At 32.9% G+C, this 24614-nt stretch overlaps 3 protein-coding genes across 3 annotated transcripts; 2 read left to right on the plus strand and 1 right to left on the minus strand.

Moving 5' to 3' along the window:
- Positions 1-432: 432 nt before the first annotated feature.
- LOC104226932 (transcription factor bHLH87-like) lies at positions 433-2446 on the plus strand. Its single transcript, XM_009779036.2, has 3 exons — positions 433-509; positions 767-839; positions 1129-2446. Exon 3 carries the CDS (start codon positions 1172-1174, stop codon positions 2444-2446), a length of 1275 nt encoding a protein of 424 aa, XP_009777338.1. The 5' UTR covers positions 433-509; positions 767-839; positions 1129-1171.
- Positions 2447-7061: 4615 nt separating this feature from the next.
- On the minus strand, positions 7062-8749 carry LOC104226933 (uncharacterized). Its single transcript, XM_009779038.2, has one exon. It carries the CDS (start codon positions 8279-8281, stop codon positions 7355-7357), a length of 927 nt encoding a protein of 308 aa, XP_009777340.1. The 5' UTR covers positions 8282-8749; the 3' UTR covers positions 7062-7354.
- Positions 8750-19138: 10389 nt separating this feature from the next.
- Positions 19139-19513, plus strand: LOC138888528 (uncharacterized mitochondrial protein AtMg00820-like). Its single transcript, XM_070170403.1, has one exon. The coding sequence runs from the start codon at positions 19139-19141 to the stop codon at positions 19511-19513; it is 375 nt and encodes a 124-aa protein (XP_070026504.1).
- Positions 19514-24614: the final 5101 nt, after the last annotated feature.

Here is a 24614-nt window from a genome sequence, read left to right on the forward strand (position 1 = left end):
ACCACAAGGGTCTATTGTACGTAGTCTTACCCTGCATTTCTTCAAGAGCCAGTTTCCACGGATCGAACTCGTGACCTCCTGGTCACATGACACAAACTTTATCAGTTACGTCAAGGCTACCCTTCAGAATAAATAAATAAATATAAATTCAAAACGCATCTCAAAAATCTCATGCTCCCCATCTGCAAAACTTATACTCTTACAGCCCCACCAAAACTGACCAAAAAGTCTTATCTTCTCTTTAAAAAAACATTACTTCTCCTGTCAACTGTTTGAACTTATGTACATATTTTATTTCTACAAGTGCTACCAATATTATTTTCCCAATTATTTAATTCAAATTTCTACAACTCCTTTTTCTTCCTCTAGATATATAAATAATTAGCTAATGTCTTCCTACCAACATATTGAAAAAGGAGTCAAGAATTTTGGCCTTCCAATATTGCTGCCTAAGCTAAATTAAAACTAACTCTTCTTTCACACAACAGATTGCAGTTTTCTGTTATATGGTAAATATGTCATCTTCTGCTTCATTTTTTTTTTCTTCCCTTTGCTAGTTTTTCATGTCTGCAAGTTTTTGGCCAGTTCCGAGATTCTGATGGCTTCTCTTTTTATACAACTTGACAAATTGTATATATAGCTAGTAGCTAAAACTGACGTTAGCAATATCTATTTTTGTATATTATCTCAGATTATATGAATCAAGAATATAGTTGTTAGAGCCTGTACTTCTGCGTTTTACTAAAAGCTTTGATTCTAAATACAGAAACCCTTCACGATTTCATCAGTCTATCACACAAAGCCATCATTTTCGCCTGCAGGCTGCAGTTAATTTAATTGTAAGTTTTTTTTTTCTTTTATAAAATTTCATTCGTTTGGAAGACAAAGCTATTAGAGATTTATTACCGTTCATCCAGAGGCTAATCCAAAATTTAAATTTGATGGGTTCAATATTTAAGTTATCACCACTAAACTCATTGCATCTGTATCTAATAATGGGTTCAAAAATAAGTATTTTGATGAATTTTAGTATCTTTCCCACAAACGCACATATTTTTGCTCAGTGTAAATAAAATACTGGGTTCAGTTGAAAAGTTCATTAATTATAAGCGACTCGCATTTTTTCAGGTATTGAAGATCTAGTGGTCTGACTATCGCAAAAGTAGTATTGATGGAGAGTTTGAATTGGGATGAAAGTCCAGTTTTTCAGGAGTTTGGAGCTTCATTTGATCCAATACACGTAATTTCTAATTGGAACATGCCACAGCGTCAAGAAGCTGCTGTAAGATTAGCTGCTGATTCTATGGCTGCTAAATCAGCAGCAGATCTAAGCCGAGATTGTGCTGAAAATGGATTTTCTTCTTCCCCTATACTAAATATGCCTAATTACATCAGTGATAGTAATCCAATGGCATTAAATGGCCTAATGGCGGATTTTAGCTCTAATGGTCAAGTCCAAGAGATTAAGCCAGCACCTAAACTACTCTCAAATGCATGCTCTCTGGAATCCCTTGATTGCTTACTCTCAGCAACCACCACCACCAACAACACCGACACGTCAATCGAAGATGATGGCATGTCCATGATTTTTGTTGATAATTCAAAAGGCTTGTGGAATTTCAATTCTTCTAGTGAACACAATGCCTCGTCTGAAGCTCTGAAGCAGTCGCTAGGTTATCAACAGCTTTTGACTTGTCATGAGTCTGGACATAAAATACTTCAAGAAGAAGAAAGAAAACGAAAACCATACAAGCCCATCAATGCTAATGAGCTCGATGAGACGGTGTCACAATCATCTCCGAATCATAAGTATAACAAGAGAAGCCACAATCAAACTCTTGAGAATTCTCCGAGTGAATTCAATCTATTCGAGTCAGATTCGTTAAATGGAGATTGTGGTAATTTTCAGCTCATTTCGGAAAAGCAATCCAAATCCAAGAAGCCCAGATTAATAGCAGAAAATTACAATAAGTCACGTCCAATTTCATCGAACATCAATTTTCAACAAGCTAGCTCATCGGTATCTTCAATAGATCAAGAGCCGGATCCAGAGGCAATTGCTCAAATGAAAGAAATGATATATCGGGCCGCTGCATTCAGGCCCGTGAACTTCGGGCCTGAAGCACCGGAAAAGCCCAAGAGGAAGAACGTAAGAATATCAACGGATCCACAGACAGTCGCGGCGAGGCAACGGAGAGAAAGGATAAGCGAAAGAATTAGGGTTTTGCAGAGGCTAGTTCCAGGAGGAAGCAAAATGGATACAGCATCAATGCTTGATGAAGCTGCAAATTATTTGAAATTTTTAAGGTCGCAGGTTGAAGCTTTAGAAGCCATAGGCCAAAAACAAGATCCTTTTTCTTCAATACAATTCAACTATCCATTTCCCATGCAATTACCACATTTTCCTGTCCAAAACCCTAATCCAATTCATGGTCCCAAGAGTTGACATGGTTTTTTTTTTTTTTTTTTTTAACTGACGGAACAAATTATTCAAGAGGAAAGGAGAATAATTTACTAATCTGTAGTGTAAAAACCTTTTTAGGTTCTTGTTATTCCCTTTGTTTTTGTCGTTATTACTCTGCTGACGGAGGTTAATTTTTTCTTCCTCCCCTCAGTTTTCTATCAGATGGGACTTAATTAGAATTATTTCTGTTTATTTGTTGAGTTGATAATTTTGTGTCTTTGCATGGAACAAATAAGGGCTAGTTCAATCAATTGGTACGATAATTTCCCACATGTAACTCTTAAAATATAACAAATTCGACCACGTCTTATTGTTAGGATATATGACTAGAGGAAAAAAAGGTTATGATCAGTGAATTTGTGAGGGGAATAAATCATGTATTACGTCTACCAATTTAAAAGGATTTAATTTAAGTTACTATATAAACTAACAGTGAATCTTTTTACACTATATCAGTGGATTTAACCGTGATAACAATTATTTACTGTTTTTACTGGGTTAATTATAGATCAATTAATATTTATTACAAAAATTTACCTATAATTACCTTGTATAAATATATTTACACCTGTGAATAAAAAAAATACGGCAATGTTTATGCCGTTAATGCAAGTTAAATTTATTTTTGAAAAGAGAGAATTTATATAAAGTGGGACTCATCATTATTTCATCATGATATAACTCTGAGTCATCTTTGCTGCCTAAACTAAAGATCCTTGATCCTTATCATCATGAACTCATTATTACATACTTTCAAGCTTCTGTAATTGGTAGTAACTCCCTTAATTATGAGCATCATAATGAAATCGGCCACCACAATAGAAAAAGTGTAGGACCAGTCCATGAATTAGAAATAAAGGCCATAATTAAGTAATAATAAGGGCTATAATTAAGATCGAGAGCTTAAAAATTGATTACCACTTTATACCTGCACGTTTAATTGTATTTAACTTCGAGTTTTGTACTTGAGACCTCACTTTTCTTAGAGATCTTAATTATTTTAATGTAAAAAGCAGTGAGCAAAACAACGCACAAAAGGGACATCCTCTTAGTACTTGTGAATCCTAGTCAGTGGTCCTGTCTCCTTGATTCAATCCAAAGCGTGCCTCTTGGTTTTCACTCCTAACCCTTATTGCTAACCACGTTTATTCTTCCTTTTTGGCTGTTGGTTTTTATTATAATCCTGACTCCTCAGAATGTTTTATGTAAAAGAGGAGCATTAAAAAATGCAAACCAGGGTGTGGCCTTTCTAAATTACGCATTCAATAGTGTTCCCTGGCCGTCAATAAAATGAGTAAAAATCATAAGAAATCAAGATTTAAATTCCATAAAACACCAAAAAAAAGGTAATTTCTTCCTATTCTTGATAGAGTTATAGAGTACTTGTTGTGGTAAAAGGTAGCGGATAGCCGATGGTAAAGAAAGATTCAAGGTTTGAATTTGATGAATTCAATATTTATGTTTTCACTACTAAATCCATTATATTTTTGCAATTATAGGCTCAGAATTTACTATTATCTATTAAAATTTTAGTGATCTTCACACACACATATATATATATACACATTTATATTTCGTGAAAAAGATACTGAATTACTTTAAACCCATGGAACTGCATACACTGCGTTCACCCAGTGGCGTAGTCACCTTACAGGAAGGGGTGTCAAATCACACCCCCTCCGCGGGAAGAATACACTATGTAGCTACATTGAGTGAACACCCTTCATAAAAAAATTATACTATGTGTATGAAACTTATATTATGTATGTAGGTCAAAAATTATTTTGTATATATGTATATTAAATTTTAAACACCCTTCAGGAAATTCCCGGTTCACCCCTACCAGATGAAATAGTCAAAGATATGTAGAAAAGTTATCATGAACACCATCGTTGTAAGAAAAAAGAAATCGAAGCAGACATGTGTACAATTAATTCTTCTTGATAACGAGTAGGATGATGGCAATAGGCTAAGTGGAGAACCTTTGAAAAATGTGGGGTTTGATTGTTGGCAGTATGCTGTAAGAGGGGTTGGGAGAATTAACTGGTTTGATTGGATAGAGGAAGTTAGAGATTTTGTTTACTTTCTAAATATAGGAAGTTCTGTTAGAGGAAAAATTCCAGATATATCTGTGTAATTGACTAGTACTTGGTCTGTCTCAACATATAAGATAGGTACTCATATGGATGGGAATAAATATTTGACTTTGATTTTAATTTAGCCAAAACGGTTATGATATGATAATCTACTTGTCCTAGTTGATTCATTACACCAATTTAAAGACAGTCTAGTGCCGACTTGCAACTGCTTCTTTATCGTTACACCTTTAGTTGGCTCATGGCTGGCAATTGTTTGGGTTTTTTGCTTCTTTCAAGAGAGAATACATGCAAGTGCTGGAATTCTAGCACATAATCCCCAACTTGTGAAAAATGCTTGTAGCTGTGTAGAAAAAGTTTGACTAGTTCCATATATGAGTATAAGACATATAAGGATTTTCTATATAAAAAGGAGGGGGGATCCCTAATACTTTGCTTGGAGATTAGGAAATGGAATAAAAAACGAAAGTATAATACTTAAGTTGAAAAATAGTATTTGGAATTTGAAATTATGTTTGGACATGCATTTCAATTAAAAAAATATTGCAATTTTGTGAGTGGAGAAAAAAAAATATCTGAAATTTTTGAATTTTTTTTCAAAAACTTGTAAAATTTCATGGACAAACACATTTAAAAAAAATTGAAAAAAAAAAAAATTATGGACAAAGGGAGCCTTAATTATTGGTTGGTTTATGCACGGCTAAAGAGGGTCTCCATTTACGGAGATAAAATAGATTTGGATAGGAACAATAGTACTTTTTGGGTCACTAACTTTTCTTACTTTTCCCTCTTATTTGTTATCATCTCAAGCAACCCTCACTTCCAACCGAGAGGTTGTGAGTTCGAGTCTCCCCAAGAGCAAGGTGGAAAGTTCTTGGAGGGAAGGATGCCGGGGGTCTATTTGGAAACAGTCTCTTTACCTTAGGGTAGGGGTAAGGTCTGCGTACATACTACCCTCCCCAGACCCCACTAAGTGAGATTATACTCGTTATTGTTGTTGTTATCTCAAGTTTTCATAGATCTGTATTCTGACTTTTGAAAAGCGCACAATGGGCTAAAAGCAGGCCCTTAATCAGTTGAGTTGACCCGCCAAATTTGCCATGCCTCGAGGCCCATGCCCACAATAAGGCTTCTGGTTCATAGCTTGTTGAGTGGAGGAATGTAATGCTCTTTTCACGTAAACAAAGAAGGGAAAATTGCGCCACCCATCAAATACTTATATTGTATTTATCATTCTTAACTATAGTTTCGGTAAATTTATCATTCATAGTTATATTTGAATTTTATAGCAAATTCATGAAATAAGAGATTAATTGTTTGAACTGAAACAAGAGAGCAACAAGCTCTCGTAGCTCAACTGGTTAGAGTGCCCGCTTAGTTAGCGAAGGTCTTGATTTTGACTCTCAGCAAGAGCATTTTATTTTTCTGTATTTCACATTAGTTGTATTCGTTGAATGAACAAATACATGTTGGATCCAAGATTTTGTGCAAGTGGGTTCAATATTAGAAGTACATAACTTTAGCCGTAAAATAATATTAGTTGTCAAGTGAGTTCAAATAAAATATTTATACAGAATTTACACAACTTTAATCGTAATTTATACATATACACAATATAATTTTTGGATGAAGCATGTTCACTTGAATCCACTCACCACCACGTGTGTCCGCCATTGCTGTATTTCGCCTTGACTATAGATGATACATATTGTATTCGTTGCACAAATGAATATAATTGACGAACGAATACAGTTGATACATGTTGTATTCATTGCGCAAGTGAATACAGTTAACACATGTTGTATTCGTTGCGCGTTTGAATATAAGTGATACAAGTTAGTAACAATTGAATTATAGCTACGAATGGTAATTAGGAAAACTATCTCTAATCTATAGTTGTTTCTAAGAATTCCTCAAAAAAGAAAGAGAAAGAAACTAAAAAGATTTTCCTAATGGAGGCATAAATGACTAATTTCGCAAAGTTATGGATAAATTTTGAATTTTTTTTCACGTGTCTCACTTACATGGCTATTTTAAAATGGTCGGTATATACGAAATATGCCAAGTAAAACTATGTTAGAAGTAAATGATATACAGTCAAATCTCTCTATAACAGCCTCGTTTATTCCGCATATTTTTGGATGTTATAGCGAAGTGCTGTTATATAGAATAAAATATTATAATATAACATGAATATTGATTGACAAAAAACTTAACTTTTATTGTAAAGTGTTGTTATATAGGAATTAAGTTATAGAGAGGTCTGACTGTATATGATGTTTAGGTACCAGCATGATGTTTTTTGAAAAAAACTTTTAACAGATGGCATGAGTGACTTTTTTTTTAACTTAAGAATATTTTTATCAATGTGCTTTGGCCGTTTTATATTTAAACGCATCTAATCTACCACTGCTTGGCACGAAGTATCCAAGGGTAAAAAATGGTGGTAGTGAAAATCAAAAGAGCTGATAACAGAATAAGAAAGCTGAAGCATTTGATGCAGAATAATATACAGAACACAACTTACAAAAGTCACAAAGACTTGGAGGGATATAATTTTTCTTCAAGAAAAAGGAAAGAAATCCATAGAATTTTTCTACTGAAAGTTTCAGCGAATTTGAAACCGACTCATCTCTAAACCGCTTATGAATTTCATACCACTCATATATGCTCTGGAGCCGAGATTTAAAGTTTATAGGTTCCAGAACTTATGGTATAAGTAAAAGTTACGGAGTTGGTTCGAACGAGTCAACAATACTCTCCCTCCGTCCCTGCTCACATACGTTCTTTCCCGTCACTCAATCTTCCAGGCACACAAGAAAAGGCAAAAGGGTGCGGCTTTAGAGTGGCTCAACGTCGAGTAATACTTGGTATGGTCGCTGCAATCGCTTTCGCCTCCAACGCTACTTCCATCTTTGTCACTATCCAACTCAAGTTCCCCTGGCTTGAAAATGAACAATCCATGGCTAGAACCAGGTGAACTAAACAACCAAGAATGCACATCCCAAAATACTTGTACATGCTGCTTGTTCACTAGTACTGTCTGATTTCCCCTGAATTTCCATTGCAAATTCTTTATGTGAATCAAAACAATCCCATCTATACTTATCCACATTTCAGGATCTCTTGGCCCTGAAGTTGAGCTTTCTACCACAATATCACTTTCTTTTTTGTTGTTATCAAATTTAGCCCTTGTTGAGAAACTTTTCTTGCCAAATACATGTTCTTTTTTATAAAACAATAAGGCATCTACTAAAGCTGGTCTTGATTTTGTTCTTTTGTAGGCTTTTTTCTTGTAATCACCTAATAACATGACAACTTCTTCATCTGAAACTAAGGCAACGTAGAAATCTTTATATGGTTCTGGACTCCCTGAAAATTTTGCTGATCTTAGGTCCCAGTATGCCTCCAATTGATTTCCATCAACCTCAAATGTTTTGTAACCTTTTTTCGCCCAAAAATGCCAAGGTTTAAGATCAATTTTGCAAGTTTGGTGATCATTGTTTTCTACGCTATCGACGGATACGGTGAGACTATGATTCATCAAATGCTTTCTCCATATAACAGTCACGTTACGCCAATATCCTCCAATATGAGACTGATAAACGCATGTAACGCTACACTGGGCGTTTTTAGGATCTACAGGATCATCTATTAGTTTTTGAGCTAAAGATGGTTGGGAAGAAAATGATTTTGCCCTTGCCGTAACACGATTAGGCATTTCTCAGATTCTCTTTTTCCACCTTCTCAATTTCCTTAACTATTTAGCATAAAATGTATGGGTCAATGGACAAACATGATCACCCAAAACTACATGGCATTCATGGCTATATATGCTACATGAATGCATAATGTCTAATCAGCCACTCTACATTCAATCTTGAAAATTACCCTTTTATTAATGTTATAATCTCAACATAAATTGGGATTAATAACGTGCATATTACCTTGAGAGGCAAAGTCACTCAGGTTTTTAATTAGGATACCTGCTATTTAAAGCCGCACCAACATCCTGCTTGTGAAGAAAATTTTCCAGAAAATTCTTTGTATTATTTTGTGGAATTTAGATGGAATTTCAGACATCAAAATTTGTTTATTATGGAGAAAATTTAGATGGAATTGCTACAGGCCTGGGGGCAAAAGGTTCCCGGGAAGGAAGGACCCTACCCCTAGGCAAGACAATTTTCAATACTTTTGTTTATTGGCAATAATAACTATAATTCTTTTGATAAATCAAAAGTATTTCATTAACCGTATATTAGGACGTTCAGAAAAAATATATATACTGTATCCAACAGGCTCAGCTACTCTTTATTAACTATTCTAGTATTTCTTATCGCTTGTATCCTTAATTTATTTATTTTTATTTTATTTTTTTGTCAGGCGTTCCAAAATTTGTATCAATAACGCAAAAAGGAAAGCAACTAAAAAATTGAGAAAAATAAACAGAATCATATCACCTATAGTTTACGGTATATGTTCCGGTAGATAAATCACATATTCAGATTTTGCATTATGCATTTACTTTTCTTTTTGAAATGTGTCATAAAAATTATACCAGATTTGAACTCTATACTAAATGGTACAATGTAAAGTTGGATGTAAATGTAATAAAGAATAAGATAAGTAATTATTTTATTTATAAACCTCCATTTCTTCTATATTTTTGCACTTTAAATTTTTTATTCACCTAAAAAAAGTGATTTTTTTCAGTTATCATTAAAACTACAGAAAATTTTAAATTTAAAGTAGGTAGCTGTATACAGCAGAAAATTCGTAAAAGTAAAGTTAAATATAAAGTAATATTCTTGTAAATTAGGTCGCCTAACGAAAATACTGTTTAATAGCAGAACTATTCCTACCATTGTACTGCATAGAGTATAGTGATTTGATGAGTAAATTTCACAAATGGTTATGTAATTAGGATTTTTTTATTAAAGTCATATAATTTTGTTTTCTCACAAAATTTTTTTTATATAATTATGACTTTTTTCACCAAAGTCATATAACTATGTTTTCTCACACAAAAATCACAAAACTTTTACTAACTCACACAAAAATCACAGTGATTGAAAAATATAAATTTTTAATAGTATTTTCTTATTTTATGATTTTTAATTTTCTTATTTTCAATCTAATAAATAATAATTCAATTAAAATAGAGATAAGCCAACTCGACGTGGCCCACTCGACCCAATACTCATATATAAAAGTTAAAATAATACTAAAAGTGAATAGTAAATCTTTCAAAACATGATTCTTCTCTCTTTTATTTTTCTTTTCAAGATTTATATTCGAATCGATAGCATTTTTATTTCAAGTGTTCTCTAATTATACCTTTTATTTCTTCTTTTTTTTGTCAGAATCTCATGCATTCCGAACTAAGTTTCTTATGAGGGAAGAATTCACTTTTAGTATTATTAATTTATGTATATGAGTATTGGGTCAGGGCATACACACACACACACACATACACACACACACACACACACACACACACACACACATATATATATATATATATATATATATATATATATATATATATATATATATATATATATATATATATATATATATATATATATATTATTTCTTATTTTACGTTTTTTATTTCTTATTTTCAATCTAACAAATAATTATCCAATTAAAATAGAAGAAACATGAGTATATTTTTAGCCGTTCCCGATAACATAACTCATGTTTCTTCTATTTTAATTGGATAATTATTTATTAGATTGAAAATAAGAAATAAAAAAACGTAAAATAAGAAAATACTATCAGAAAATTTATTTTACGGCCACTATAAATTTTGTATGAGTTAGTAGAAGCTTTATGATTTTTATGTGAGAAACTAAAGTTATATGACTTTGATGAAAAAATTTTAGTTATATAATTTTTGTGTGAGAAAAAAAAAATTATATGTTTGGTGAAAAAACGTTATAGTTATGACCATTTGTGAAAAAACGTCATATTTATGGCCATTTGTCAAATTTAATCTATATCTATATCTATATTATATTAAAAGCACGAAGGTCATTAGCGAAATGCCGTTTGCTTTTTTTACCCTTTAAAACATAGAGTTTCCATAGGACAATATAGTAATTTAAGTATTTCATAAATATTTAAAAAAATTCACTTAATTAATTTAGTTTTCGATTTTTTTTGGTAAATTTTTCTTCAATTACTTGTTATTAAACTTTGCCTTAATTAAGTGGTTAAATTTTCTCACATTTCTTACCCAAGGAAACTTAATAAAAAAAATTCCTAAACTTTCACTCTCATTAAATAACATATTCCCTTTACTCTTTGGAATATTAAATGAGTTATTATGTTGCCTTAATTATTTGGTAATAAAAATTTTCTACTGTTGCGCAAGGAAAGTTTATTAAAGAATTTGACTAGGAGGTATTATGATATTAATGGGACTATATAATATGTTAGTTTTTGGTTCAATTTATTCGCATTATTGAACAAAAAAGCATATGTAATTGACTTACAGTAAATTACATATCAGGTATTCAATTACAACCAAAAAAAATCCATACCGGGTAAAATGGAACCATCATTATTGTGGTTCCGTTACACAAGGAAGTGTTTTAAAGAATTTGACTTGCTGGACGATACAAGGAAATATTTTGGTAGAAGTTTTAATTATTTGATTATTTTTTCTTCTCTTTGACCTACACACAAATATACTTTATATAATTCCTTTCACGTGTCAAATTGTGTACCATAATACTTCTATAAAAGAAGCTACAATATTACAATTTAAACGTCAAAGTTCGCCCTATTCCAACATCGCGATTCCATGTATTGTTTCTTTTACTAATATATCAACATCTTTTGCTACTTCGTATTTTACAAGCACGTTTGCATGTACCGTTTTTAGTGTTGCATCAATAATTTATTTTATTGTTGCACCAATAATTTTTTATTATATAGTTTTTGTTTCATATTTTTGACTTGGCTAATTTCACATTTCACATAATTTACAAATTTATTACAGGTTATTGAAGAATTGCAATTCATCACAGAAAATCGGTTAGTCATTTGATCTAAGTCTTATCACTTAAATATTAGTATTATTTTTTCCTTTGTTGTATAATTAATAATACTTATAATTGCTATGCCAACTCAAGTTGCTTGTTTTAAAAAGAATTAAAAATTAGACTATCTCATTTACTTCTGTGTTATATTAATACTACATGATTTGCGTTATTGCAATTGCCATGCTTGAATCACTCAGATTTCAATAATTACATCCGCTAAGGTAAACAATTTTTCTTACATCATAAAAATAATCAATTATTGAATTAGCCATTTTGATAACTTATAAAACCCTTATGCATGCTTTATTTTAGGTACACTTGCAATGGCCAGTGAAAAAGAAATGTTAGATCAATGTGTCCCAATTAATAGTCTAAGAGTATTTGAATCATGTTGGGTAATACGAGTGTTAGTGTTTGGGAGTGGAATAGTAGAAGAGTTCAACAATAAAATAAATCAAGGCACCCGAAAAATTGTGACATTAGTTGATGAAGAGGTAATTGTTATTTTATATCAATATTTTATTTCATGCATGTCTTTTCATATTATAGTTTTTACCATCAGATTAACTTACAGTGAAACTTTTACATGGAACAAAAATTCACGCTACACTTTTCAATGGTTATATTGAGTTGTGGAAAAATTATTTACAACAAAATAAGATCTGTTATATCATAAAAGGACGCATCAATAATGCTAATCCTAATTTTCAATCAGTGCACAAGGAGCTTGAGATTGGATTTAAGGAAAATACTTTAGTTGAAGAAATCAATAGTCACTTTTCGACCATTGGTTTTTCAAATAATTTTATTTCATTTGATGATGTATCAAAGTGCACCAATGGAATAATTTTTGGTAAGTTGTTTAGATTTTATCCCGTAATCTTTCACTAAATATACAAACAATATTTTACTTCTATTCTCATTCTTAATTTTTGGGCAATATACATATACTTGTTTTGATATTCTTTCTAGATATAGTTGAAATTTTAGTGGATGTTAAACCCTCCATGGGAGAAGGCTAGATGTTTCTATATATTGTTACTATTAAAAGTAAGAGATTTTGTACCTAATTAAATATTTATTTTAATTATTAAATGTAGTTTTTTAATATTCCACAAATTGATTAGAGAATAATATAATGTTTGAATAGAAAAAAAGTTTGAAGATAATTTATATCTTTTTAGAAACTTATATTTGTTGCCTGTGTTTCTCATCTCAAAGAGTAATTTTGATAAGAGAATAATATATTGTTTGAGTAGGAGAAAAGTTTGAAATAATTTGTATCTTTTTGGGAACTTATATTTTTTGCGTGTGCTTCCCATCTCAAACAGTAATATTTTGAAAGATACTTACATATTTTTTTACAACTTGTATTTGAATAATAAAATAAAGTGTAAGCTTCTGAAATTGCTGAATATTGATCCTATATAGTTAACTCAATAAAATAAAAAAGTTTAAAAATAAAGTTCACACCGAATATAATAGTCATTTAATTATTTTTATAATATTCAGAAATAGACTTAATTATTTTCCTATTATTTAGCAATAGTCATTTAATTACTTTCCTAATATACAGGACTTTAAAATTAACTAAAATTTTGGTTATTAAATATTTTCCAATTTGAAAATTTCTAGGAAATCCTAATATTTAGGACTAACACCAATTAAATATATTTAGAAATTTATTTGACACCAACTAGAAGAACAACTAAATCTCAATTCAATTCACTTCCAAATTACAATTGTGATGCTTCTTCCTATCAAATTCGAAAGACAAATTTCACGTGATAATTGGATTCTTAATTACATAATAGATATAAAGCAAACAAAGGTTAACACTATAAATACGTTACCCAAAAAAGAACTACGTATAAGAATATATTATAATAATTTTAAAATATAATTTAAAGAATTTGAAGTCAAGTATGAACTTTTTCATTTTTTATTTTTCTAGAATATTTTACCTTGCCGATAGAGATTTTATATGGGACAAACTTATAATTTAATTATTTTTCTAATATTTAGAACTTCTAAATCAATTAAATTTTTGTTATTAAATATTTACTTTTCTGAACTATGTAGGAAGTTCAAATATATAGGACTTTAAAATCCATTAAGATTTGACGTTATACAAATTATTTTCATGTTTTAATTATGTAACATAACTATAATCCTTTTCATATTATTTGATGTAATATTTATTACTTTAAAATCAACTTTTATATAAGAGAAGATATATCATTATGAAATTTAGAGACAACTATTAAATTGTATAAGGAGTTAAAAAAGAAACATTTCTATAATCCTAGGTAAATAAAAATAGGTTAAGAAATATTCCCAAAGTTTCAGACGTACGTAAATAGAAAAGTAAGATGACTAATAATATAATTCTAATGTAAATAACTCTAGGATTCTAGGAGTTCTTTTTAGGAATTTTAGAAATGTATTATTTACCTTTTTCGGTCAATTGCTTCTTAAAAAATTTCGTATATACTTGACAATTGACATGTTTTGTTAGGGAATGTGTTTTGGTGTTGTCGTCAAAAATATTTTTTCCATCCCTAGGATTTTGGTTCTTTTATACTCCCTTTAGTTCATTTTAAATGATTTATTGGTTTTTTTTTGTCCAAAGTATTTAATTTTTTCAAATATCAAGAAAGAATTAATTTCTTTTTTTTTTCAAAGTTGCCCTTGGAGTAAATAGCCTCGGAATATTTGCTATATTTCCAATGAATAAATTAAGGTTAATATGGACAATTATATTGTTAATTAATGCTAAAAAATGACCTTAATATGTATTAAAACAACCAAAAAATCAGTTACAGTGAACCTCCAAACCAATGTGCATTGGTTTAAGACACTAATTTCTACCCAACTTAGTATTATTGATAAAAAATTCTTTCACATGGTCATTCTCCCCCTCCCCTCCTACATTGTGGAAACAAAATACAAAAATTTTGTTTAGAAATTAATGTATCTTTTTATTATCATCAGTCATACAAAAAAAAAAATTGTTCTTAATTGCATGATTTTATCCACAGTCTTGAGTTGTTTTCTTGATCAATATTTTATAGTCACATAAAAAGTTTCTTTTCCAATTCTTTGAACAATTAATGTTCGGATGAGTGGTTTAGCGTCACATTTTAACATTATTTACTCACATTAATTTAAACTTATTATATAGACATGTGTGTGCAATATTATTTCACATTTATAACATTCGATGGTTTCATATTTTTAATAGAAATATTGGTAATAGCTTTAAATAAATATGATCTTCACTAGAGTCTAGATGTATTACAATACCTTGGAGAGGAACTCAAAAAGATTTTGGTGATTTCTTTTTTTTCATTTTGCTGTAAATTGGTGAAGTAATATTTCTAACATTTGTTGATACAATGTTTTAACAGAAAATTGTTGATAATTTCAAATAAGTTAATAAAAAAAGGTGGCATTCATGCCATTTTAGTAAAATTCAGTAATATGTGAATAATATAGTAAAGAATTTGGGAACTTTTTGAGGTAAAATTTTTCTTTTTGAGTTAGTTAAATAATATTATCATGTTCATGGACTTGATTTTTTTTCTATTAATTTTTTTATTACTCAAAAAAATACTTTAGTAATCATTATGTGATTTTAAAAAAGTTTATATATATTAAATAAAAGTACACGCGCGTTACGCGTACCCTAACACTATGTTAAAAAATCCAAGGACGAGAAGGCGACGCCGCCTATGGTACCGCCGGCGGCTTCACCGCTACCTGGGACAGACATAACGAGCATATGCTTTAGAGCCCAGGCGTGGCTGAATACATATCCGCTGGACCGAAGCCTAGTATTCGACTAATTCTGCTCTCTCCCCATTCTACGATTGGACCTGCAATAATGAACAGCTCCGTTCCCGCGCCATTTTAACCGCTTGATTTTTCTCATATCTCGTATGATTCCTTTCCCTCGTATTTATTCCTTTTTTTTTTGTTTGCTTTTACTTTTCCCCATTTTTGCTTAAATCATGGTTAGATTGATTCTGCAGGAAAATGACGGGCATGGAATACACGCAGAGTGAAGTAATGGAGCCTCATCTCTTTGCTATTCGCAGGCAAAAGAGGGATAGTGCTGAGAAGGTCACACCAATGCTGATTTATTACGTCTTGGATGGTTCGATATACCAAGCTCCATAGCTTTGCAATGTGTTTTCATCTCGACTTGTTGGTATTTTCGTATTGTTGGTTCTTATGTGTTATAATTGTTCTGCACTATCTGCATCTGGTACTCTTCCCCACCACCATTCTGTATGCAATTATGTAAATAAATTAAGAGGAAGCTTATCAATCCACAAGGTGTCCATTGTTCTGTGTTTATTACTATATTGTTATGACGGTGCACCTCAATTATTCCCGGCACAGGTACCGGTAACTCTTGGTTTAGGTAGAATAAATCACCTAGTTTTTTTTTTTAATTTTTTTTTAGTTGAAGAAGAATTAACTCAAATAACCGCACATCAAATCTTTGCAACTAAAAATAGTCGGCATAATCTATGTATACCGGCTAGAGAAAGTAAATATTGATTCTGGCCGGCTATTTGTATAACAATCTCTCTTTTTTTTGTGCCTCCACTAGGATTTAAACCTAACACTTCATGCTTCTCTTCCAACTTCACTGACTACTATCCTCGAATGATCTTAGCTAGGTAACGCAGTTTGGTAGTTGGTGTTAAGGTGGTTAGCTTGGTTGTGGATGGAGTTTTTCTTGCTTCTTTTTTATAAGGGGATGGAATTTTGTAACTTTAAGAGGAATCTGAAGGAATAGCGAGAAAAAGGAAGTAGTAACTGGGGAGAGAGATTGTAGGAGTTCCATCTAGAAGTTTCATATGGAGTGAAACTCTTAGAGGGATAATGCAATGAGAATCAGCATTAATTTTCAATGTTCTTCCGTATTCATTTGTCTTTTGTATTGTGGAAAGCACTAAATGTAGTGAAATTTCGATTTGCTTGAAGTACTTTTCTGCTTTTATGGGGAAAGCTGGTCCAAATTTTGGTTTCTGCCCTATGAGATATCCCTAATTAATTTTGTGTTGGTCGAAGAATTCAATTATGGAAACATCAAATTAAGGCCTGTTTGATGTTCATTGTCTTTGTTTACTTATTTGACAGGGATGTGCTCTATACCATATATCAAAAGCTTTCAGTACTGCATCCTCAGAGTTGGAAAAGATTGGATATAGTATCTTGGCATCCCTTTCCTTTTACCTTTCCATCCTTCTTACTTTTCTCTTGTGTGTGGGTCTTTTGGGTAGGGCAGCATAAGGATATGTTATGAGAACCAGCTTCTTCCTAAGTTGTGACTTGTGAGAGACAAACTGGAGCAATAGTATATGGTTTTATGGTTGTACTGCAGTCTTTTCTGCATGTTTAACAGTTTAAGCTAGTCTAACCACATGACATATTATGACCAGTCTAGAGGTGCTGACTTTTTTAACCCATCTCCTTTTTGTTATATTTCTCATATCTGTGTTGGTTATATGTTCGAGGCACCAAGGTTTATCAGAAACACCTGGAAGAATGTCTTGCTATTAAACACATCATTCTTGCTTCTATGAGTTCTAAACTCCAGAGGAAACATCAGAATATGGATCCAACTGCAATCATTGAATATCTTAAGAAGATGGTTGATACACAGTTGGACATCGAAAACTCTCCAATTGGACCCCTTGTCAATCATATGATTGTTCTTACCGAAGAACATGAGAAGTTGGGGTACAAGCTTGGTAAAGAGCTTTCTGAAGATTTGATCTTGCAGTCAGTATATGATGCTGAATGTTTTCACTGGAAGAAAGGGCATTGGAAGAGAAACTGCAAGAAGTATCTTGCAACTCTAAAGGACAAGAAACAAGGTGAGACATTAATGAAAAATATTTTCAAGGTTTCTTTAGCTACTACTAATTTTTCATTGTGGGTATTAGATACTGGCAGTGACTATAATATCTGCAATATGTTGCAAGGGTTCAAGATAAGTAGGAGACTAAAGAAAGGAGAAGTTAATCTACAAGTTGGAAATGATGCAAAAGTTGCGGCCGTAGCTGTAGGATCAATTTCTTTAATAATGCTTACAGGCAAAGTACTTATGTTGGATGATTGTTATTACGTTCCTAAATTTGTTTCGAACATAATTTCAGCTTCTATGTTAGACAAACGTGGTTTTCGCATTATTATATGCAATGGTATTTGCTCTATTAATTATGGTGATAATTTATATGTGAATGGCTACCTCCAACATGATGTTTATGTCTTACCTAATGTGAATGCTAATTCGATTATGCATGTTTCAAGCCTTAAGAGGAAAAGAGATGATCAAGTAAATCATACATACCTTTGGCATTGTAGGCTTGGTCATATTGGAGAGAAAAGAATTAACAAGTTGTACAAGGAAGGGTACCTTGACAAGTATGATTTTGAATCATATCCAACTTGTGAATCTTGTCTCAAAGGAAAAATGACCAAATCTCCATTTATGGAAGTGGAGAAAGAGCTTCTGAATTATTGAGACTAATTCATACAGATGTTTGTGGGCCCATAAAAATTCAAGCTAGAGGTGGATATTCTTACTTCATCACCTTCACTGATGATATGTCAAGATATGAATTTGTGTATCTTATGAAACACAAGTCTGAATCTTTTAAAATGTTCAAAAGGTTCAGTAGTGAAGTTGAGAAGCAGACTGGTAAAAGTATCAAAGTACTAAGGTCTGATAGAGGTGGAGAATATCTTAGTGAGGATTTTACCAGATATCTCATAGAGAATGAGATTCTCTCACAGTGGACACCTCCAGGAACACCACAACACAATGGTGTGTCTAAAAGGAGAAATCGAACCTTATTAGATATGGTGAGATCTATGATGGGGTTCACTGATCTTCCAATAAATTTATGGGGATATGCTTTGGAAGCAGCAACATACTTACTTAATAAAGTTCCCACTAAGTCAGTCTCTTACAACACCATATGAGATATGGAAAGGATGTAAGCCTAACCTTAAACATATTAAAGTTTGGGGTTGTCCAGCTTATGTTAAGAGACTACAGTCTGATAAACTTGACTCAAGATCTGATAAGTGTAGGTTCATTGGGTATCCCAAGGAAAACAATGGGATATTATTTCTATCACCCTTCTGACCATAAGGTGTTTGTGGCCAGAGGAGCAACCTTTTTGGAAATGGAATTTCTTTTAGAAGGAAATTATAATGGAGAAATAGAACTTGATGAAGATCAAGAAACTAATGAATCAACACAATATAAAGATCATGAGACCCAACTTGAAGAACCTTTATTGGATGTTTTGAAGTTGCCAAGGAAATTGCCATCTTTAACGGTTGAAGTTCAAGAACTAAATGAAGTTCAAGAACCGGTTAAAGAACCAGTTCTAAACCAAATTGAACAACAACCAAATCCAGCACAAGGTGAATAAGTTGTACAAATACCTCTTTGAAGGTCTACACGAGAACGTCATGTACCAACTAGATTAAATTTAATGGTACAAGATGATGTATCAAATGAGGTTGATCATAATGATGATGACCCTAAGACCTATGAAGAGGCTAAACAAAGTTCTGATTATGAGAAGTGGCAAAAGGCCATGAAATCTGAAATGGAATCCATGAAGGAAAATAAAGTATGGACTTTAGTTGAACCTTCAAAGGATATAAAACCTATAGGTTGTAAATGGGTTTTTAAGAAAAAGATTGGAGCAGACGGAAAGGTGGAGACCTACAAAGCCCGTCTTGTTGCCAAGGGATATCGTCAAAAAGAAGGAGTCGACTACGACGAGACGTTCTCTCCCGTGGCAATGCTCAAATCTTTTCGGATTTTGCTTGATATAGCAATATACTATGATTATGAAATATGACAAATGGATGTGAAAACAACTTTCCTTAATGGTGAGCTAGAAGAGGATGTGTACATGACACAACCTGAAGGTTTCACATCTTCGTCTGATCATAATAAAATTTGCAAGCTACAAAGATCCATTTATGGACTAAAGCAAGCTTCTCGAAGTTGGAATATTCGCTTTAACAAAACAATTGAAAAGTTCAATTTTATTAGATGCGAAGAAGAACCTTGTGTGTACAAAAAGGTTAGTGGAAGCACAATTATATTCTTAGTGTTGTATGTTGATGATATATTGCTCATAGATAATGACATACCGGCATTGCAAAGTACCAAGATTTGGCTATCTGAACAGTTCTCCATGAAAGACTTGGGAGAAGCAGCTTATATATTAGGAATAAAGATCTATAGAGATAGATCTAGGAAGCTGCATGGACTTTTCCAGTCTTTGTACATTGATACCATCTTAAAGAGGTATAATATGGATAATTCCAAAATAGGCTATTTACCGATAGGACTGGAATTACTCTCCGTAGGGAGGATTGTCCTAAAACACCTGAAGAGAGAGAACGCATGAGTAGGATCCCATACGCTAGTGCAGTGGGAGCTATCATGTATACCATGACATGTACACGTCCTGATGTGGCTTATGCACTTGGAGTGACTAGCCGATATCAGGCAAATCCTGGTGAGGAACATTGGAAGGTGGTGAAGACCATTCTTAAGTACTTAAGAAGGACTAAAGACCAATTCCTCATTTATGGAGATTTTGAGTTGAAACTTGAAGGTTATACTGATGCACATTTTTCTTCAGATAGAGATGATAGCAAATCTATTTCTGGTTATGTATTCACCTTAAATGGTGGTGCAGTGAGTTGGAAAAGTTCCAAACAAGCTACAGTAGCTTATTCAGTGACTGAAGCAGAATATATAGCAGCTAGTGAAACTGCTAAGGAAGCTGTATCGATGAAAAAGTTCTTAACTGAATTTGGTGTGGTTCCTTCAATAGAAGGTGCAGTTCCACTGTTGTGTGACAATACTGGAGCCATTGCTCAAGCAAAACAACCAAGATCACACCAAAAGTCCAAACACGTTCTGCGAAGGTATCACTTGATAAGAGAGATCACTAAACGTGGAGACGTCTAGATTCAAAGGTTTATGGAAAGAAAAATGCTCCAGACCCATTCACTAAAGCTCTTGGTGCAAAAGAGTTTGACAAGCGCAAGTAGAAATTGGGAATGAAGTACAAGAGCGATTGGCTCTAGTGCAAGTGGGAGATTGTTAGGGATATAGTAGATATGCCCTAGATCCAATATCATATTTGATGATTTGAACATATTTTTGTGAACGTCATTTGATATAAAATATATGACATTTGATATTCTTTTATTTCTTGATTAATTTGATAAGGTCCTTGATTAAATTTTGAGACTTGTCATCGTGATGGAGATCATGATAATGAGAGTAAAGTTTCTTATAATTTAATCTAAATTTGTTCTTGATCGTAGGATTATTAATTTGGACATTAGTGATCCGGTTAGGTCAATATTTATGTGATCGTCTTTATTGGATAAAGATTAGTTGATCTCATTAACTAAATCACATAGATAGATGATGCATATAGAGATATGATCATTGAACCGACTCATTGGATAATTCCTAATGGTTAGAATTACCATAAACTGTCAATAGGATATTCTCTTGAAGAATGTGATGTAACCGTTTCCTTTGACCTGAGATCGTCATAGTAATTGACAAGTTATTTATTGTGCTTTGATACTAGACACCTATGGCCCTAGGGCGATAGTTGAAAGGATATTGGGCATGATTAAATGCTTGTAGAATTAGTGATTGATCAAGATGGAATCAGTCAACTCTTGGTAATGAGTTTATGCTCCATGTTGTCATGAATTATAAACGACCAAATTAAGACCTTGGCCAGGGCAATTGAATGAAAGAAGAAAGGAGTTTCTTAGGTTATTCAATGGTCGATTATATTTGACATGAACACATAGTTGGTCATCTATTAGGATTTGACAGTTGAACCATATCCTAGGGAGATCCAGAGCTATAAGGACAGAAGGAATATACTACATTATTCTTCTACTGGTTCTTGAGAGTAAATTGTATACTTCATGCTATCCGGTCGTTAAGGAGTGTTGCTAGACGTCACCCTTGATTAGTATATTGATGTGGTCAATTTACTACCGGCTTAGTATTGAACCTATGTGGTCGCACACTTACGAGTGTTCTGATATTTGCTAAAGGATTAATTAACTTATTATTTGATAATTAAATTAAGAATTTAATTAGTCAAATAAATTTAGTTATTAGTCCAAATGAAATATTATTATATTCTTTGCTAGCACAAAGGATATAATTAATATTGTGAACAAATTGAAATTTTCTATTTGGAATAGAAAATTAAAATTATATCTCTTAGTTAAAATATATATGTGATATATATAATGTAAATTGATATTGATATTGATATATATAAAAGTTGTATATAATATTAATCTATTCTTATAATCCAATTTGAATTGGATCAAGAGACACGAAAGTCCAATTGGACTAACTAACGTGCGGCCATCACAAACCCATTTAATATGGGATTGAATTTCTAAAAAAGGAAGATTATGTGAAGTCCAAATTTGGATTGGACTTTGAAAGGAAAAGAATTGAACGCCGTCTTTTCCTAGCCCTATTAGAAAAGTGTTTTCAATTCATGTATATATACACATATTTGTAAATGTGAAGTAGGGATCAGTGTAAAAAAATCACAAGGTGTATGTGCCGCACAAAATTTTTCTTGAGAAGAAAACCCACTTTGTGAAAGTGAGTTTCTTGTTCTTCTAATTTGAGTTGAGATTTTTGAGAAAAATTTCAACACAATATTCTTCGTTCTATTTGTTCGCGGGTTTCATTGATCAAAGAGTTGATAGCAAAGATCAGTCTCGGTGTAGATACGCATAGAGTCTTTGCACTATCGAAGAATTTGAAACGAGACTTTCTTCACCAGGTACGTCTTAGATCCGATCTTTGACACGTAAATACATTTTAAACACGAAAAGATCTTTCTAGGATTGTTATTGTCTTCCGCTGCGTGTTACGAACACCTATACGCAATCCTTCATTGAAGGCATAGACATTATTTGTTGGGAATAAACCCCCTACCAAAATAATATTCACGGTAATAAAAGCGGAATAATAATGTAGCACCGAGATATGGTAATTAACAAGAATAAAATAGTAACAATGACACCAAGATTTTTATGTGGAAAACCCTTCTGAATAAGGGAAAAACCACGACCCCGAGAGGAGCAACTGATATCACTATAGTAAGGAATTTACACTTTGTAGGCCCGAGTAAAAATACTACAAAGACCACTACAATACTCAAAAGAAATAACCCTCTTTTGATATTTCACCTCACTACAATATCGCTCACGCTCTCTATTTTCTTCACAGACTATTTTCTTATACCCTGTCTGTGAAACCTCACTCTTTCTTTCTAGCTCTCAGATATATTTTCCTCTGAGATTGTGATGTTAAAAATGAGAGCCGAAGCTCTCATTTTATAGGCAGAATACAGCCTACCTCATTTGACAGCTTCATCTCTGCAACGTTCCATTTTTGACAGAAAACAAAAACATGGGCTGCTGCTATTACCAACTTTGACAAAAGTGAGGAAGGAAGAAAATTTCTTCCTTGAAATGTGGGCTGGACCCCACAAATCTCCCCCTCCAGTCCCATTCACCCGTGTGAGCACGTGATTTTTGTTTCGCACGACAATCGCTCCAAAAAGAAATAAAAAAATAATAATTGGCCCTGCTGTACAATTTTTGGATTTCTGTGCGGCACTTTGTTGATTTATTTGTGACTTCGGCCCATTTTTATTTATTTACTTTATTAAAACAAAATTCAAAAAATATATGTGTCCTGCATAATTCGAACCGTAATCCGGTCGTTAAATAGAAAATCATGAATAGGCATCTTCGTCCGTGATTTTATTTTGTTTGACTTTACCTGTTTTGAAATATTTTAGTGTGTGTGCAAATAATTGTATTGAGTGTGTATTTAATTTTAATTTGATTTTTTGGCTTAGTTTTGTTTTAAAATAAATAAGAAAAAAGAAATAAATAAAAAAAATAAAATAAAGAAAGGACCCACTCCCTTCCGGACTTGGGCCAATTTTAACAAAATTGGCCCAAACAAACAGCCCAAGACCCAGGCCTGCCCGGTCCAGGCCACCTGATGCCCAGGACGTCCAAACGACGACGTTTTAGTCCAGTGTGATCTGGGCCGTTGATCTCAGATTGATCAACGGCCAAGATCACTTCCCCACAACCCACTGAGGAACCCGACCCGTTCACACCCGGACCGACCCCAACCCTTTACCCTTGAAACGACACCGTTCCACTTAAGCCATCAGATCCAGACCGTAGATCTAGATTGATCTAACGGTTGAGATCAATCCACCCACTAACTATATAAGTTCATAACCTTACCCTACCCCCCTATCCAACACCCCAGCCTTCGTCTCCACAGACCAGGCCCCTAAACCCTAGCCGCCCCTGTATACTTTCGCCATGAAAGCCGGCGGCATGGACGCCGGCGACCTTCCCCTTAACACCCTAGAACCCCCTTGCCATCCCGAACATAGATCTGTTAACCATGTAGTTCGAATCCCTCCCCACCTTCTCGAATCTTCATTTGAAGATTCGAGTCAAAACTCGATCTACACAGTTTAACCCCAGCCTCACACCAGACACTCCCCAGACCCCCTCGTGACCAAACCATACTTGGTTTGGTCCGAATCTGACCAGGGAAGCATGAATCCCAGATCTGAATTTTGGAACTTTGTAAGTTCTTCATCACTGGCCCATGTCCGTCCGAGCAAAAGAGATTAAGGTCTAATGGACCTTAATCGAAGTGTTTCTCATCTGAGAAACACTTCGATTAAAGTCCGTTCAGCCTTAAGAAAGGACTGTCCAAATCCGAGTTCAAACTTTTAACTTTTCAAGTTTTAAGGTGAGTCTGCTTTATTCCCTTTATTTGTTTTAGTCCGTGTGATTTATTTTAAATGTCTGTTCATGTTTTGTTTCAATTTGTGTCTT

Source organism: Nicotiana sylvestris, chromosome 3, assembly GCF_000393655.2.
Source record: "Nicotiana sylvestris chromosome 3, ASM39365v2, whole genome shotgun sequence".
Classification (NCBI taxonomy): Eukaryota; Viridiplantae; Streptophyta; class Magnoliopsida; order Solanales; family Solanaceae; genus Nicotiana; species Nicotiana sylvestris.

What these genes read in the sequence shown, in the direction of transcription:
- LOC104226932 (XM_009779036.2), top strand. Translation starts at nt 1,172, where the DNA reads ATGGAGAGTTTGAATTGGGATGAAAGTCCAGTTTTTCAGGAGTTTGGA.
- LOC104226933 (XM_009779038.2), bottom strand. Translation starts at nt 8,281, where the DNA reads ATGCCTAATCGTGTTACGGCAAGGGCAAAATCATTTTCTTCCCAACCA.
- LOC138888528 (XM_070170403.1), top strand. Translation starts at nt 19,139, where the DNA reads ATGGTACAAGATGATGTATCAAATGAGGTTGATCATAATGATGATGAC.